This window comes from Lactuca virosa, chromosome 2, assembly GCF_052849685.1.
Source record: "Lactuca virosa cultivar CGN04683 chromosome 2, Lactuca_virosa_CGN04683_v6, whole genome shotgun sequence".
Lineage (NCBI taxonomy): Eukaryota > Viridiplantae > Streptophyta > Magnoliopsida > Asterales > Asteraceae > Lactuca > Lactuca virosa.
Window position 1 is genome coordinate 257,659,867 of NC_136427.1, and position 18,692 is coordinate 257,678,558.

Genomic DNA, 18,692 nt, shown 5'->3' on the forward strand with positions numbered 1-18,692 from the left:
GTGGTAGAAGTTTTGTATCGTTATGTTGTTTGTTGATGAGAGGAGCATCGATTAGGCCCTTCGAGCGGCGGGGAGAAGTGGATATCTGCAGGGCCGGAGTGTTGGGCAACTAAAGTGACGACAGTAGTGTCGACCGGTCATTGGAAGAATTCCAGTCATGAGCTGAGGGCTGGAGAGGGTATACCAGACTCATGCTGTGGGCTCGGAGGCAATCCAGACCTATGTTGAGGACCATGTAAGGGTATTCCAGTAATAGGTTGTGGACTTAGAGATTGTGTTGGTTATGTCTTTTGGTAGGAGCGCGTTTAGAATGGATGCATTGTTGAAGATTCGAGGGAGTTACACTCGGTAGTGATGAATCAGAGGATGGTGGATGAGACGTAAGGACAAATCCTTGGATCTCAAGTTATGTGTAGACCCAAGTTATGTTCATAGAGGTATTCCAATCAAGGGTATTCCATCCTGAGGATGACCGGACCCTATGATTGATTGGAACTGATATGTTTGGTATTCCAACCCGGGGGTTGATTGGGCCAAACATGTGTGGGGATACGAGGGTATTCCATCCTAGGGATATCTGGACCCGTCGTAGGCATGCCTGGTATTCCAGCCCGAGGCTGATTGGGCCAGGTATGAGTGTTCATACTTGTTAGCTGGTTGATTATGTATGATATTTGGGAGCTGAAGGACGCTTTATCCTGTTAGCACAAAGGGTTCGCTTCAGGAAGAGGGAAGTTGGTTTCCGATACTTTGGATCATCAGGATTTTGTCAGGTTGGCAAAGTGGCATGTAGGATAGAACTTTTGGAAATGGTCGGCTGAGATTCACATCGCTTTTCACGTTTGGAAATGGTGGAAGTGCATCCTAGATGAGGAGGCAGTAGTATCATTGGATGACATTCAGGTTGATGAGCACATGAATTATGTGGAGAGGCCCGTGGCCATTCTGGATAGGAAGGTGAAGGTTCTGCTAAACAAGAGATACCTTTTGGAAAAGGTACAGTGGAAGCACCGAAGAGGGTCCGAGTGGACGTGGGAGCCGGAGGCGGAAATGCGAGAGCACTATGCAGGGTTGTTCACCGCAGCAGACTTCGATGACGAAGTCTAGTACAAGTGGGGGAGAATTGTAACACCCTGATTCTCAAAGTATTAATTAATGGTTTTAATTTTCAAGTTTCAAGATCTACTCGACGAGTTGGATGCCCTGACTCGTCGAGTAGCAGCGGGTTTGGGGCCACGTGTTTAAGTGACCAACTCGCCGAGTCGGAAGAGTGACTCGACGAGTTGGAGCTGGAGGGTGAAACCCTAATTTCCGGGGTATTGCACCCTATTTAAAGGATCATAAGCCTCCTTCATCCCCCTTACAGCCTCTTGAGAGTTCAACAAACCCTAATCCGTGTGTGTGCTTCATCCTTGTGTGTTTTAAGCTTTGGGAGATGGATCTTTGTAAGAAGAACTTGGAGAGCAAGTGGCTAGGAGCAAAGGACGTGTGGGGATCTGATATCTACCTCAGTTGGCATCTCTTGGAAGGTATCAAGTCGTTACCTTGATCTCATTTCCTTTTAGATCCCATTTGATTAAAGATTGGGGCTTTTCTAGTATAATAAGAAGCTATTCTTGGGTATGAGCTAAGATATGAGGTTGTAACTTCAGATCTGAACTCTCTTTGGTCTCTAAGTCCATAAAGCTATCAGCTTTGGAAAGTATGAACCCCTCCTTAAGTGTAAAACCCCATTGCAAGCTTGGTTTTGTCATTATAAGACTTTAGAGCCTTGCATGCACGTAAACTTTGCAACTTTACGTGATAAACATGCCTTGGGAAGCTGGATTTGCAATATGGAACCTTATGATGGCTTAATAAGCATCTGTTTAGATATGGACTGAAGGGACTCGACGAGTTGGATGGTCAACTCGGCGAGTCCGATGAAGATAGTCGTGGGCTCGGCGGGTCAGTTAGGTGACTCGGCGAGTCGGCTAGGGTTTTTCCCAACCCTTGGACACATTTGAACTTGGCAAGTTGTAAGGGAAGCTTGACGAGTTGACAAAGGAGTTTACAGCCGCAAACCGTAGGAACTCGACGAGTCACTCTAGTAACTCGGCGAGTTGACAAGTTATGCAAGGAACTCGGCGAGTAGCTAAGGGTACTCGACAAGTTGAGGTCAACATGGATTGTTGACCTTGACCTTTGACTTTGAGTTTGATCAGTTGACTTCTGGGGGCATTTGGGAAATTGGAAATTTATGATCATGGTTTGATGGTAAATATAGGTGGTGGAGTTTGTGACAGTGATCCGAGCGTGGAGCTTATCATTTCAGCGCGTTAGTTGCAAGGTGAGTTATCCTCACTATACTCAAGGGTCCAAGGCACCAAGGCCGGCCCTTTGGATTTTTATCTGGTTATGTTATGTTAGTATGATCTGTTAGATCGGTATCCTAGAGGGTGAGATGATATTATGTGATAAGTGATATGGCCGGTTAGTTCGGAATCCTAGAGGGTAGGATAACATTATGTGATATGTGGTATGGTCCGTCAGATCAGTGGTTGTCTATAGACTGTTATGTGATTATCTGTTATATAAATGTGCACATATTTGTTTGGCGGTTGAGGCTTATCTGCTTTGTGTGAAAGCCAATAGACCTGAGCATTCCAACCTGTTGGTTGTGGGCCGTGAGTATTCCATCCCGATGATGATTGTACTCATAATATGTGGGCATTCCAACCTGTTGGTTGTGGGCCTGGGGTATCCCCATCCCGATTATGATTGGACCCATAGTATGTTGACATCCCAACCTGTTGATTGTGGGCCTGGGGTATTCCAACCCGATGGTTGACTGGACCCATAGTATGCTGTTTATGATTATATGCGTATTGTTGTGGGTATGGGTATTTTGGGGGAACTCACTAACCTTTCGGGCTTACAGTTTCAGTTTATTGTTTCAGGTACATCAGAGGATTGTGGCAAGGCAAAGGCGTGATCGTACAGCTCCTCACTTTTTATGACTTTGTTTATGGGATACTATGATATAATACATTTTGAAAACAAGTTTTGTAATGGTTAATATATTTGAAATGTTTTTAAAAGTTTAAAATTTGGCATGATTTTTATGGGTGTTACATAGAAGCTCTCAAAGCTCCCAAACACTCCGTGCTGAACACGCCCTTAGAAATACAATACTCTGATAAAAAAAAAGTTTAAAGTAGGATGCTATAATAGACAAATAAGTGAAAGCACATTGTTATTTCTTGCAGTTAACCATTTAATAAAAACATAATCTGTAAAAAAGAAAAACTCTTAAAAAAACAAACATAAAAAGGGACGGTTTTTTTGGAGCTTTTTATGGAATGAATGCAGAATGTGTTACTAAAAGAAAACCATTTACGTGTGATTGATTTTGTTGTTTACAAATGTAACTGTAAATATGCATTCATTAATCGCAAATGTAACTTTGATTTAGCGGTTAATGAAATTGTCATCAGTCTTGCCAGATATGAATGAAAATATTATCAATCGTTTATTAGTTGTGTGTTCTCATATATTTCAATTGTAAAATACTAATATTTAGTGAAGATTTTAATATTATTCTACCACTTAATTTCCAGGTTAGCTCCGCCACTATTCACAACATAGATAACAATTTGTTACGACCATGCATGCATTTATCATGCTTTCATTTAATAACTTGAGTTTTAAATTTTAATATGCCATGCAAATGTAGTTTTAACAATTTATTACGACCAAAACATGCAAAATGTATTTTTAAGAGGGGTGTATCTCTCCCATCTAAAACATGTTGTCAATGCTCCACAGATGAAACTGGAAACAATGCTCTGGTTCAATGTCCGTTTGCAAAAACTGTGTTGGAGTGGATATTCAAATGGTGTAACATCCTAATGGCGAATTTTCAAACGGTACATGATGTGTTAGATTATGCATCAAGGTGGGGCAATTGCATCAAGAAGAAGAAAAGGTTACATGGAATTTGCTATGGAACTATATGGTGTATCTTGAAGGCAAGGAACGAGAGCTTATTCAATAAAAAAAGGGTATGTGCTACCAAGGTGGTTGATATCATAAAGACAACTACATTTCTATGGTTCAATCATAAAATCAAGGAAGATGGTACAGATTGGAAGTTCAATCTCTTTTGTAGTCCGTAATTGCATTTCAATTTCTTTTTTTTTCCTGTCATTTGTACTTTTGTTTGTGCTCTCTAGTAACTTGCTAGAGGTGGATCTTCCTTATATATATTATCCTCGTTGGTTAAAAAAAAAAAAAAAAAAAAAAAAAACCAAAAAACCAAAGATGAGTGATCCTTTATTTTTTTATTTAGTCAAAAGGTGAATATACAAGATGTCTGATGTGTCCACGTACACACCAAAATTAATTTCCAACTTATTGGTCATTAAATGAAAACTCTTTATATACTTTGAATTTTTTTTGCCCAACAAGACAAATATTGATGACAGTATTTTTTTTTTTCAATTTGATGCTATTAAAATTTTGGTCAATAATATATATATATATATATATATATATATATATATATATTTGAAATTAATTAAACGTTTGACATAAACGAAATAACGAAATAGTCAAAAAAAATTTGGTTTTAAATAAGAGATGCTGATTATAAAAAGTGTTCAAATTATTTATATAAAAAAGTTCACTTTATTATTTTGACTACCAGAAATATCAGCTTTCGTCTTTAGCCCCATAAATGTTTGTCGTCATGGTCCACCTAAATGAATCGTCTGCTCCAAATAAACTCAAGTTTCTCCTGTTTCTTTGTAAATTGCAATGGCGATGGCACCTTCAAAACTCAACACAACTCTTGTTATCTTCATCGCCATCTCCTTCCACCTCACTTCCTCTGCATATCCCTTAAGCAACACCATAACCACCACCTGCACCAACGTCCACCACCACAACTCCTCCCTCTCCAAATGCATGTACGTACAAACACACGCCGATTGCCACCCAAAAGGCTACATCAACTACCTTAAGTTCTTCTACTGTACTCTATCCAGATTTCCTCAATTGGGTTTCCTTCTCCTCCTCCTATGGCTCCTGATACTCTTTTATGTGTTGAGCAACACCGCCTCCGATTACTTCTGCCCTGCCGTAGAAAACCTGTCAGAATTCCTCAACCTATCCCCCGCCATCGCCGGAACCACTCTGCTTCCGTTAGGAAACGGCTCACCGGATGTTTTCGCCAGCATAATCTCCTTCACTGCTTCCGGCGACGGCGGAGATATAGGCCTTAACAGTATCCTAGGTGGGGCAATTTTCGTTTCAACCGTCGTCTTCGGAATTCTCAGCTTATTAATCTCTTACCGACGGAAAGTCGTCATCGTTGATAAACCCAATTTCATCAGAGACGTAGTTTTTCTCCTCTTTTCCCTTTCAAATCTACTCGTAATCATCCTAATTGGGAAAATCAGCTTCTGGGCATCCATTCTGTTTGCTTCCACATACATCATTTACATTTCTTTAGTCTCTTACATGCATTTCATCAGCAAGAAGAAACAAAAAATCCCAAATGACCACCATCATCATCAGGGTCCCGGACTACCATTACTGGCTTCTGTTAATGCTCAAGAAAAACGAAAACCTTCTGCAGATAAAGTTGTACCCCACAGAAAAGGTGTCATCATATTGCTTCTGTATGTTGCCGCGTTGCCACTTTACTTGCCAAGAAAGCTTACAATTCCATTGATAACACAAGAGAAATGGTCCAAGCCTTATGCTGTCATTTCGGTGGCGTTAGCCCCAGTTACGTTGGCTCTTATTTTGAGCACACAACAAGGCTTAATTGTCACAAAAGCTACCATGGTGACATGGTCTATAGCATTGGCAATCGGGCTTGCTTTAGGGACTTGTACATTGGCTTTCACAAGTAGTGCCATGGCACCACAAAAGTGTTTGTTTATTTGGCATGCAAGTGGGTTTCTAATGAGTGTCATATGGACATACATCACAGCTGAGGAATTGGTATCTTTGTTGGAGTCACTTGGGACAATCATTGGGATGAATCCTTCAGTTTTAGGGCTCACTATCCTAGCTTGGGGTAACTCACTTGGTGACTTGACATCAAATGTTGCTATGACAATGCATGATGGGCCCGATGGGGCCCAAATTGCCATAACCGGATGTTATGCAGGACCAGTGTTTAACATCTTTGTGGGATTAGGGTTTTCGTTTGTGATTGCTTGTTGGTCAGATTATCCAGTGCCTTATATGGTTCCGGGGAACCCTCATTTGTGTGAGACTGTAGGGTTCATGATATGCGGTTTGTTATGGGCTCTTGTGGTATTGACCAAGAGGGAAATGCAACTCGATCGAACACTAGCGGTTGGTCTTTTAGCAATATACTTTTGTTTCCTGTTTGTTAAGGTTGCTAGGGTTGTTGGATTGATTGATGTTTCTGTATATAATCCATTGAAAACCTTATAAAAAGTCATGTTGATATATTAGTTAGTGTTTCGCAATAATTTTGTTTGTATTTATTTATGCATAGATGTTTATAGTTTGATTTTGTAAACACGGGTCCCTTCTTAAACAAATTGATATGTTGTTAAAAGACCGTTTATTTCAACACGTGAAAATAACCTTTTCCTATATATTTTTTTGACTTCTTTATATGACTTATCTACATCATCCTTTATTTAAAGCTTTTTAGCCTAATTATTTTTAATCTAGTAATAGTAATTAGATACAACAATTACTTCACGTTCTCTTTTCAGCTGTTCTTTTCCCATTGAGATGTTCCCTTCCATTGTTAATCTCTACAAGTAAAAACAAAATAAAAAGACAAAACTAAGACGATACTATATCATGACTTTGCCTACATGATACTGATTGTTCTTTCTATATTAAGATTTCACCATAAAAATAAAAATAAAAAAATGAACCGATCGAAAATCTATTTCCATTTGAACTTTAGTGCAGAAATCATTACACGAGGCTTATTAGGTATTTTTGTTTTATTGAATATAGGGTTTTGTGGAGCTTGTTGTCCGTGAAAAGAAAATGGGTTATTAAAAATAGTTTTTATGTGAAATTGTGCACCTCTTTCTTTCGTCACTAATTTGAATTGGTCTCATATCATATCAGTGTCCGAGATTTTGTCATCACCAACAATGTGCCTAAGTTGATGTTGACATTATGGAGGCAAACGCATGATGTGTTAGGCATATCCGGATATGTGTCCATTCAATTTCCCTTCATAAATTTTACAATTGCGAGTTTGTGACAAACGTTTTGATTTTTGCATTTTATTTGGTGAAATAAAAATTAAGAGATTGATTTATTCATGTTGGCATTTGAATAAAAAAAGTGAGTATGGTTTGAATTTTAAGGACTTATCCCACTTACTAAAAAATAGAAAACATCCACTTATACATATTTATCTTACGGGTTATAGAGGTGCACAAACCGGATCTGGGTTTTTACATACCGGGAAATAAATCTAAACCGGATTTTTCATAACCAGGTATAAGATAGCTGGATAGGTGATAAATACGCCGGATACAAATTGGATGCCCGAAAAAACTTGATGCCATTTTTGTTTTTTCGGATTTTTTATCCTGAAATGCATATGATGTTGGAGTTACAATTTTATTTATTTATTTATTTATTTTTTAATATAGATATGAAAGTTGGATAATCCAAAATTTTCAAATCATATCCTATCAAAATCTAGTTATATCGGATACGAAAATTTAAGCCAATATCCGGATAAAATCGTTCCGAATAATCCAAAAATTCAATATGAACTTATCCAATTTTATCTAATTCAAAAAATAATAATTCAAAACGAGGTTTAATACACCCACATGCACTTTTACGGAATTATGGTAATATGGTTAACAAAAATCCATAAACACTTTACACTTGTATAAGACTCAGGGGTTGTGGGCTAAGTGGCGAGTTTATGTATCATTAAGGTAGGCCTACCATTTTTTTAATAAGAGATATATAGAAATAAAAATTGTGACCCGTCTTAATAAAATTTAGTGAACTACCTTAATCTTTTGGAAACAAAACATATGAATAAATCAAGATTTTTAAATCACATTTTATATTTCAATAGCCCAAATAAATAATCTATCCAATGTAGAGGTGCACAAACGTCGGTTTTAGCCAAAATAGTTTTTTTTTTAATTATTATTTCTTAGATCTGGTCCGGTTTTAACAAGTTTTAGTAATGATACAATTGTTAAAATATATCAATACATAAGACCTTGTGTAAGAAGTTTAATTTTTTGCTTATACGACCCGACCCGACCCGGAACCGCAACTAGTATTTTTTATTTATTTTATATTGATATCATTTAAATAGTGAACCATATGGTTTTACGTACGTTCTAGACTCGCCACTGCGTGGGCTATGACAATTTATGGCTATGGAAACTTATGTATATAGTTAGTTTGACATCTATTATTGCTCTTCCTTTCTATCACATGGGTTCTTGTTTTGGACAATTTATAGATGTTGGAAACCTTGTATGTTTTGTCGCCATTTTAGAGCACCAAAAAGAAAAGGATCCCTCTCTTCTTGTTCTTTATTGTCATGTGATCACATGGGAAACATATTCAAGTTTTATGCTTGAATAGATTGTCCTATTATAGAGAGAGTTTGGCACGCGATAAGTTTCTTTCTTAGATGCCTTACTATTTGTATTCAATCTGGATAAATACGTTGGCTATTTTCAGTTGTGTATGATCTACATATATATAGAATATAGTTATATTTCATATGCATAAACGTAGCTTCTCATTTTCGGAATCGGAGTCGGATCGGGTCATGTCCCGTTTCAAACAGGAGTTCGGTTTAAATAACTGAAAATCAAGAATCCTGTGAACCCCAGTGATCTCCCAAATGTCCATTCCCTGCCAATCCTTTTCTTCTTTACTTCCTGCTATCATCTCTTCTCGTACTCCGTCCGCCCAATTTCACTTCCGTATATACAACAAAAAAACCCGCCCGACTGGTATTTCGACCCAACTCCGACATGGTCTTCCCCTCATCACTAAATGCAGAACAAGAACCTACCATTGTTACTGCTCAAGTTCAACAATGCCACTTAAGGACTCCGCTTCGGCACCCCCTCAGGTTCCTTTGTATCATCAATAGTATGATTCTTTGTGCCCTTGATTAGTTTTGGTTTGTTTATTCTCATATGTTGGCATTCTGCCGTATGTTTTTATTTATTTATTTATTTTTATTTTAAGGATACTTTATAACGAGTTCAAAGATAATCAAAAAGTAGTTTTAAATGGTTTTCAAATATAATCCCAATTCACAATTTAAAGTAGTTGTAAAGGGGATTTAGATACAAAAAAGTACCGAGTTCCTGCTTGAATAGTTTCAATCGGTGACTTGAGAAAGAAAAAGAGTTATATCCGAAGAAGGTGCTTCATCCTCATTGCTATTGACCATGTATCATGAATTGCAGGATAGCCTATCCTACTCTCGAGCGTACTGGGTCTCTAGTTCAATAATTGCTTGGAATGTGGATGCTGTTGGTGGTTCGTGTTTTTTATACTCCAGTAGATCTGCAGCTCTATCTGTTACAGATAATGGAATTGAAGGTATGTGCTCTACCACAAACTGGGATTCTTATAAATCGATACGTAATCTTCAATGATTAAAATTTTACCATTGATAGGCTCCGATTTCAGTATTAAGCTCGAAAGGCATGATCAGAGGCTTCCAGAAAATGTAAGATAATGGTTTTTAGTAGAATCTGATTGATAACCTCATAGTGTATAATTACGTAATTTTCCCACCATAATGTGTCAAGTATTCCAGGTGAGAGATAAGTTTCCTCATATACAAGATTATAACGCTTTTAAGGTTCCTACAAGTTTGGATCCCAAGAGTATTCTTAAAGACCAACTGGCTGTTGCTTTCTTTGACTGTAAGTATTTATGTTGCCATTTCCCTTTTTGGCTCAAAAATTTTAATTACAAACTTTGTGTCTTTGTGCAGCAAGTGGACACTGCATTAGTGTTACTTGTTTACAGCTACCTGGTGTTCTTGATGACATTTTCTCTTATTGGGGTCCTCTTGGTGCTATTTTTTTAAATGAAGTTGTCTCACTTCATCTTTGGGCTCCAACTGCTCAAGTATAACTTACTTTAATTATCAACTTTCTATCTTTTTTTTTTGAAATATGTTAAAGTTGTTGATGGAAGTTCTTGGGTTCATAAAACAGAATGTACGTGCATTTATTTATAATGGACCCTCAGGCGGAGAACCACTTGGGATTGTCAATCTTAAGGAATCCAATGGTGTTTGGAGTGTGAATGGTCCAAGAAGTTGGGAGGGGTGTTATTATGTCTATGAAGTATCTGTCTACCATCCGAGCACCTTGAAGATAGAAAAGTGTATTGCAAATGACCCTTATGCCAGAGGGTATGTCTGTAATTTTACACTTTACAGCACCCTCATCTTGTGTTTTTTATCATGTTCTTGTTGTTTTGGTAGGCTTTCAGGTGATGGGAAGCGGACTTTTTTAGTCAATCTTGATTCTGATGCTTTAAAACCTCAGAAATGGGATGATTTAGCAGACGAGAAACCTAATATTGCAGATTTTTCTGACATTAGTATCTATGAGCTGCATGTTAGAGATTTTAGGTATGCCATATAGCATAAACCGTATTTTAGTTGGTAAAATGACAAAATTGTCCTTGTTCTTGATCTAACATATGATTTCATACAGTGCTAATGACCCTACGGTGGATCCTGAAGTTCGAGGAGGTTATCTTGCCTTCACTTCTCAGGTAGGTTTTGTAATTGATACCCATGTTAAAAATACAAACATATTTGATCCTTTTTTATTATAATATAAAGTTCAAACATTATTTTGTTGAAGGACTCGGCTGGTGTACTTCATTTGAAAAAATTATCAGATGCTGGCCTCACACATATTCATCTACTTCCAACTTTTCACTTTGGAGATGTTGATGACGAGAAGGAAAAATGGAAGTCTGTAGGTAAGAAAAACTCTTCATTTCCTTCTTTCTTATTATTCAAATTTTACAGTGTATGATTTTATGATTTAAATTGCAATGAAAAAGATTAGATATGGAGATGCTCAAATCTCTGCCACCAGATTCACCTGAGCAACAGGAGTACATCACAGCCATCCAAAATGAGGATGGATACAACTGGGGGTAATTCTAATTCATGCTCTTTAATTCTTCATTCTAAAATTTGTTTTGTTCTAAAAATTTAATTTTTTTTTTCAATAAAAAGTTATAATCCTGTGCTGTGGGGAGTCCCTAAAGGAAGCTATGCAACTAACCCCAATGGTTCATGTCGTATAATAGAGTTTCGGAAGATGGTTCAGGTTAATATTTATTCATCTTCATAATTTATAATTAGACTTTTATAAGATTTATTGGACTTAATTTTCATGATGATGTAATGGAATGCAGGCACTTAATTTTATAGGTCTTCGTGTTGTGTTGGATGTTGTTTACAATCACTTACATGGGAGTGGTCCTGTAGGTGACAACTCTGTGCTTGACAAGGTTGTTCATTTGATTCTCAAGCTCCATTTTTTTTTCTATGTTAAATTAAAAATGGTAATTTTGAGTTGTTTATAGATTGTTCCAGGTTATTACTTGAGAAGAAATGCAGATGGTTTCATTGAGAACAGCACATGTATGAATAACACTGCTAGTGAGCATTTTATGGTTGATCGTTTAATCATTGATGATCTTTTAAACTGGGCAGTTAATTATAAGGTAAAAGTGAAATAATTTTTTTATCCATTGCATTTTGCACCTCTGATTCTATGTTTGTAATAATTATAAGTTTTGTGATTCTTACATACAGATTGATGGGTTCCGGTTTGATCTTATGGGTCATATGATGAAAAGTACAATGGTACAAGACTCTCTCACAAAACACAAAACTTTTAATTGTTTTGTAACTTACTTTTTCTTTTATCTAATAACAGATGAGGGCTAAAAGTGTGCTTAAAAATTTGTCAAGGGAAAATGATGGAGTGGATGGTTCTAGAATCTTCATGTGAGTATTGATAGTCTTTAAACTTTCATCATTTTACTTGCAACAAATTTTATTAAAAAATTGAATTGAATTTCTGGCCTTTTCAGATATGGTGAAGGTTGGGATTTTGGTGAAGTGGCGAATAATGGTAGAGGGATAAATGCATCACAATTTAATCTAGCAGGAACTGGAATTGGGAGGTATACCTTTTCATTTGAATATTTTTATAGCTGGAGTGTTTATTTTTTATACAATAATATATGATGTATTTGATTAATGTATTTCATTCAGCTTTAATGATCGAATTCGAGATGCATTGCTTGGTGGATCTCCATTTGGGCATCCTCTTCAACAAGGGTTTCTCACAGGATTATCTTTACAAGTAATGATTAATCCATCTTTTTAATTTATCTCCCAATTTGCAATCTTGTTATTTATTTCACCAAAAAGATTGCAACTTTTTCCTGATAATAATTTGTACAGCCAAATGGTCACGACCATGGTACCGAGGCTAATGCAGCACGCGTACTTGACGTATCAAAGGATCACATTCAGGTGAAAAAACGGAAACTTTCTAAAAAATAGAACTATTTAAATAATAATATTATTATTATTGTTATTATTTTTTACTTTTTAGATTGGAATGGCTGCAAACTTGAAGGAGTTTGTGCTAACAAACCGTGATGGCCAAGAGGTAAACTATATACATCATACATCACCTCAAATTTAAGCTTCCATTTTTAGCATCTCACATTTCAATTATTATCCATCATCTAAAATTTTATAGTTTTTTAGGTTAAAGGATCTGAAATTTTAACTTATGGTGGAGATCCTGTTGCATACACTTTACAACCAGTGGAAACAGTAAGGTTTTTTTTCGTATTTAAAAAGCATGTCTTATTAAATATTTAACATCGAGGCCTTTTCATCTTTCATTTTCTATATTTTCACTTTTACAGATTAACTACGTGTCTGCTCATGACAATGAGACCCTGTTTGATATTATTAGTTTGAAGGCAGCAATGGAAATTTCCATTGATGAGAGGTGCAGGATAAACCATTTAGCAACAAGTATAATAGCACTTTCCCAGGTTGAGATTTTTTTCTAGTATGAACATATTTGTTTTAATCCATTTATCCCAAAAAGAATATTATTTTATAAAATTGTACGTTATAACAAATATGACAAATTGTAGGGTGTTCCATTTTTCCATTGTGGAGATGAGATCCTGCGTTCCAAGTCTTTGGATCGTGATTCTTACAATTCTGGTGACTGGTTCAACAGGTAAAATTGTAGGGTGTAATGGTGTTCCTATTTTAGAGTCTTAGACTTTATATGAAAATTAATTTAATATCTGTAAGTCATAATTTTCAGGTTAGATTTTAGCTACAACTCAAATAATTGGGGTGTTGGCCTTCCTCCGAAAGAGAAGAATGAGAAAAGCTGGCCAATGTAAGATTTTATGGTTTTATTTTCTGCATAATTTAATCCATTTTTTGTATATGGTTCTATAATGCCTGACCATTTGTCAGATATCTAAAATAACTTTGAATGAAAACAAATAGACAAATATTCTTATTAACCCAAATCAATTCCTTTGTTTTCTTGTTCAGAATTAAACCAAGATTGGCTTCCCCATCATTCAAGCCTCATAAAAACCACATATTATCTGCTCTTGAAAATTTCCAAAATTTGTTACATATCAGATACTCTTCAATTCTCTTTCGTTTGAGGACTGCAAATGCTATCCAGGTCAGTGTTTATATACCAATAAGTCTTTTGACTTTATAAAAACTTGAGATTTTTTTTTTATAAATATTTATTGGAAAGTCAGATCAGATGCTGATAAAAACATAAAACATTCATTCATCCAGGAAAGAGTACGATTCCACAACACGGGTGGATCTCAGGTCCCTGGTGTCATAGTCATGAGCATTGAAGATGGCCATGAAGGAGTTCCAGGGTTGACTCAACTTGACCCAGAGTCAGTGATTTTTTATTTTTCTTATTTGTATTAATATTTGTTACCATTTAATGATCAAATCATGATTTTTTTTTTCTATAATAACAGATATGCATACATTGTGGTTGTTATCAATGCTTGCCCAACTGAAATCTCATTCACAAGCGCTGTGTTTCGAGGGAAACTTCTCCAATTGCATTCTGTGCAGGTATGTTTTGGAACATTGACATATGGGTCCTTCAAGTTTGACACCATGTGCAAGAACGATCCCTCGTCTTGTCTTTCTTTTTCTTATGAATAAAGCATCATGTTTTGTTTGATTTTATTTTATTGTGCAATTGGTTTTTGGTGCAGATGATGTCAACTGACAATTTAGTGAAGAACTCAAATTATGATCCGTCATCAGGATGCTTCAGGGTTCCTTCAAGGACAACTGCTGTGTTTGTTGAGCCTCGGAACATTCAGGAGTAGGAGTTGACTTTTGAGGTCAACCCTATGTTTTTTTTTTTAATCCAAAAGGATGTGCATATTGTTTACATATCTAACACCAATAACAAGTTTATTCCTAGTGTTTGTTATAAACTTTGAATTAATCATAAATTTCTTTTGTAGTGATTCATGAGGAGGTGCATAGTCAAGATGTAGAGTACAAGTGAGAAATGCAGGCCAAGATAAATAAGGATCTGTGATTGTTTTGTTAGAGTTTTATGATAATAGTATTTAATGTTGTGAAAGTCAGCTCCTGCATATAGTTGTGTGCATTGCTGATCACTTGTTTGGAGTGACAACTTGTATTTTAGTAATAATGTCCATATGTTCTAACAGCTTATATATATATATATATATATATATATATATATATATATATATATATATCTAATAATGACAGTTTTCTTTAAGGAAAAAAACACAAGCCTTCCATCCATAAATAATTGCAACAATTCCCAAGTAAACCTAATAAAATTTAAAATTAATCAATTGATGATTTCATGCATATTCTGCTTGACCTATTATATGCCTTTTGCTTATTCTGTGAAATGTGTTGGCTTTTAGTTAGTTGCAACACCCATGTCATGTTGAGTTGCTTGGAAGCATCTCTCTCCCTCTCTTATTATATATTTATGTATTATGTATATGTATAAACACAACCACACACACACTCAAACACAAGTAGTGGGAGTGGAGTACAGGGAAAAATAAATAATAAACCAAGATGCATCTTGGTTTAAGAAATAGGCTGTATTTTTTGGCATCTACATGCTCTCTCTCTCTCTCTCTCTCTCTCTCTCTATATATATATATATATATATATATATATATGAAAAGTTCTAATAGAGAACCAAATATTTTTTTCAAGTTTTAGAGCTTATTCTTTATCGAAAAAAACTAAAAATATCTAAATTCATAACATCACATTGTGAATGGTAATATATTTTTCGGATTTACCGTGTGAATTCAGATTCACATTGTGAATTTGACGGAAAAAAAGTAATTTTTTTTATCGAATTTGATATCACTGGAAAAAGAAACAAAAATTATAAATTTCTGTATTTTTAGTTTTTTTTATTGATAAAAAAATAAGCTCTAAAACTTAAAAAAAAAAAAAAAGATCGGTTCCTTGGTTTCATAATTAATAATGGTTCTCTATTGAACCTCACCATATATATATATATATATATATATATATATATATATATATATATATATATATATATATATATATATATAGGGCTAGGTTATTTTGTTTCTTATATTTATTGTGTGCTAGAATGCACCGATAGGAATTTAGTAAATTAAACAATTATTTAATTAAATAAATATAGATATTAAATGATTTCCATAATTATATGTATATTAAATGATATCCATAAATATAATTCTCTTTTTATGGAAACTAATTAAATTCGTCATTAATGTCAGCAATAACATTCTTTCAGAATGAATTCGCATCTAGGTTTTTATATATGAATTTGTATTTTGTTTCAGGACTCATTCACTTAAAATATAATAAAGTTGCATGGAATATGAAGAACGAGAGTGTATCTCATTCTGCTGGAATACATTCTCATTCTTCTAAATATGAATTCATTCTGAAAGAATATTATTGTTGACATTAATGACGAATTTAATTAGTTTCCATAAAAATGAGTTATAAGTATGGATAACATTTAATATACATATAATTATTACTAAATTCTCATTGGTGCATTCTAGCACACAATAGATGTGAGAAACATTTGAATCTCTCTCTCTCTCTCTCTCTCTCTCTCTCTCTATATATATATATATATATATATATATATATATATATATATATATATATATATATATATATATATATAGGCTTATGTTCAATCGAGAACAATTATACACGCGAGAACAATCGAGAACAAATATGAGCCTTTAATTTTAAACTTTAAAATATAAAATTTTATTAAATGAATTTATTATATTTATTAATTAGACTAATACAAAAGCCTCCACCTTACTATGACGTCTCTCAGTCTCTTTTGAAGTTGCACCACCCACTTAGACCACTGGACTATTACCGAAGTCACCGTCCGTCATCGGAATCGCCGGACTAGCACATGAATCAACCAACTGTTTCCTCTCCCTTTTCTCCCGATCTAGTTTATCACCACCTCTCTAGATCTACTTGTTGCCATCTCCCTCTGCCTCCCACCATTGACCAGAGTTGACCCTTAAAGGGGTTATAAGTTTGAAAGAGTAATTAAAAGAGATGTTATGTGTAGGAGTTTGAGGAGAGTTGATCCTAGCACCGATGATAGTTCAGCTACTTCACGACATTGAGGTGAGTTACCTTCCAGTTGAAGTGGGTCTAAGGCCACAATGCCGGCCTACTAGTAGGAGATGTTTGTTAGATGATTGTCTTCATGATAATTGTCTGATATGCCACTATCTGTTATGTTTTATGTGCTAGTATGTTATGTTATGATATGGTAGTGGTATGGGGTGAAATAGTTCCAGTTACACATTGAAAGATACCGAAGGGGAGGCCAGCACCCAGATATGCTAGGCAATATATGATACATGTATGTATGCTAGGGTATTATGTGATAGTAGTAGGTGTGAAATAGTCCCCGTATACGGTTGAAAGAGGCCGAAGGGGTAGGCCAGCACCTAGATATGCTAGGCAGTATCCGATTGAAAGAAACTGAAGGGGTAGGCCAACACCCAGATATGCTAGGCAGTTACCGGTTTAAAGAGACCGAAGGGGTAGGTCGGGCACCCGGATATGCATGACAATATGTTATTGTATGGTATGTGGTATGACGGGGGAACTCACTAAGCTTTGTGCTTACGGTTTATAGTTTTGGTTTCAGGTACCTCTTCTTCAAAGGGGAAGGAGCCGGCATGACTGCAACGCATCACACACATGATTTTCCGCACATGAGATTCTTGGGATTTGTACTCTAACATTGTTACTATTTGATGATATGGTTTTGAGACACGTGATCTATGGTTTTTATGAAATAAATTACTTGATGATGTTTTCTTATAAATTGTTTTATTAATCGTTATATTAAAAATGAAATTTTTGGTCTTGAATTTTGGGATGTTACATTTTGTGTATTGAAATATGAAGTTTTTGTATTAAGCTATTATTTTTGTGTTTTAAACTGTAAATTGACTGCATTAAGATGCAAATTTTCTGTTTAAATTGTGAATTGCCTATATAAGCTATGATTTTTTTTAATAAACTATGAATTGATTTTATTAAGCTATAAATTGACTAGTATTATGTAGTTTTTTATAATTTTTTTTTGTTTGCTTGTAAAATTTAAGATTGAAGAAATATTATACACAAATACGATTTTATCTAATTTTGAATAAAATATGTAAAATTTAAACTGTGAATATTTATGTAAATAAACTTTAAAAGAAACACTAGCATATAGATATGAAGATATAAATGTAAGTTTTAAGTTGATAATATGACTATGTATATATAATTTTTGTGCATTAAACTGTGAATTTATTAAATTAAGTTGTGAATTTTGTGTACTGAACTATGAATTGAATGTATTAAGATGTGAATTTTCAATGAATTTTGTGTTCAAATATGAATGATTTATGTCTGATTTATTGTTAACTTTTTTGTGAATATATGTAGTTTTTGTGTTGTATAAATATGTAAGAATGTATTAGTTTTTATAACTATTTTGCATTAAACTCTAAATACATGAATTAATTAGTTTATTAAACTGTAAATATACTATTTAAGCTGCTAATCAATGATTTTATATACAGATCCGATTTGGAAGGAAAGATGGTTGTGACGGTGACACATGTGTTTGCTGGTGGCGCGTGATAGTACTTGGTGATGGTGATGGTAGCGTTTGAGTTTGAATTCTTTGAATATATGGATTGGTGTATAATGAATTGTATTATGTTATGTTGTAAATTTTATGTAATAAACTAAAAATTGACTGTATTAAATTGTATATTTTATATAAATTTTGTGTTAAAATATGAATGAATGTATGCATGAAAACATTAAATTGTATATTAGTAAATTAATATGTTTATTAAATTGTGATTATGATATTTTAAACTGTGAATATGTCTTATACACGATATATTTTTTAAAGAGATCTACAATTATAAAAAAGAGAAAGTTAAATTTGTCAAGGCATAAATCTTTTTTTTTATAAAAAAAATTTATTTGGCTGAAAAAATAAAAT

The 18,692-nt window shown here is 34.6% G+C and overlaps 1 protein-coding gene and 1 pseudogene across 1 annotated transcript; both read left to right on the plus strand.

Moving 5' to 3' along the window:
* The first annotated feature begins 4,716 nt into the window (after positions 1-4,716).
* LOC145160853 (cation/calcium exchanger 1 pseudogene) lies at positions 4,717-6,470 on the plus strand (annotated as a pseudogene).
* Positions 6,471-8,711: 2,241 nt separating this feature from the next.
* LDA (limit dextrinase) lies at positions 8,712-14,810 on the plus strand. Its single transcript, XM_079080215.1, has 28 exons — positions 8,712-9,115; positions 9,459-9,594; positions 9,672-9,724; positions 9,815-9,923; positions 9,995-10,131; positions 10,221-10,420; positions 10,493-10,642; positions 10,728-10,788; positions 10,881-11,001; positions 11,091-11,181; positions 11,264-11,357; positions 11,446-11,541; positions 11,617-11,757; positions 11,849-11,899; positions 11,973-12,043; positions 12,130-12,222; positions 12,314-12,404; positions 12,506-12,577; positions 12,660-12,716; positions 12,818-12,886; positions 12,982-13,113; positions 13,219-13,307; positions 13,398-13,475; positions 13,637-13,775; positions 13,898-14,007; positions 14,095-14,194; positions 14,341-14,472; positions 14,599-14,810. The coding sequence occupies exons 1-27, from the start codon at positions 8,882-8,884 to the stop codon at positions 14,455-14,457; spliced, it is 2,892 nt and encodes a 963-aa protein (XP_078936341.1). The 5' UTR covers positions 8,712-8,881; the 3' UTR covers positions 14,458-14,472; positions 14,599-14,810.
* Positions 14,811-18,692: the final 3,882 nt, after the last annotated feature.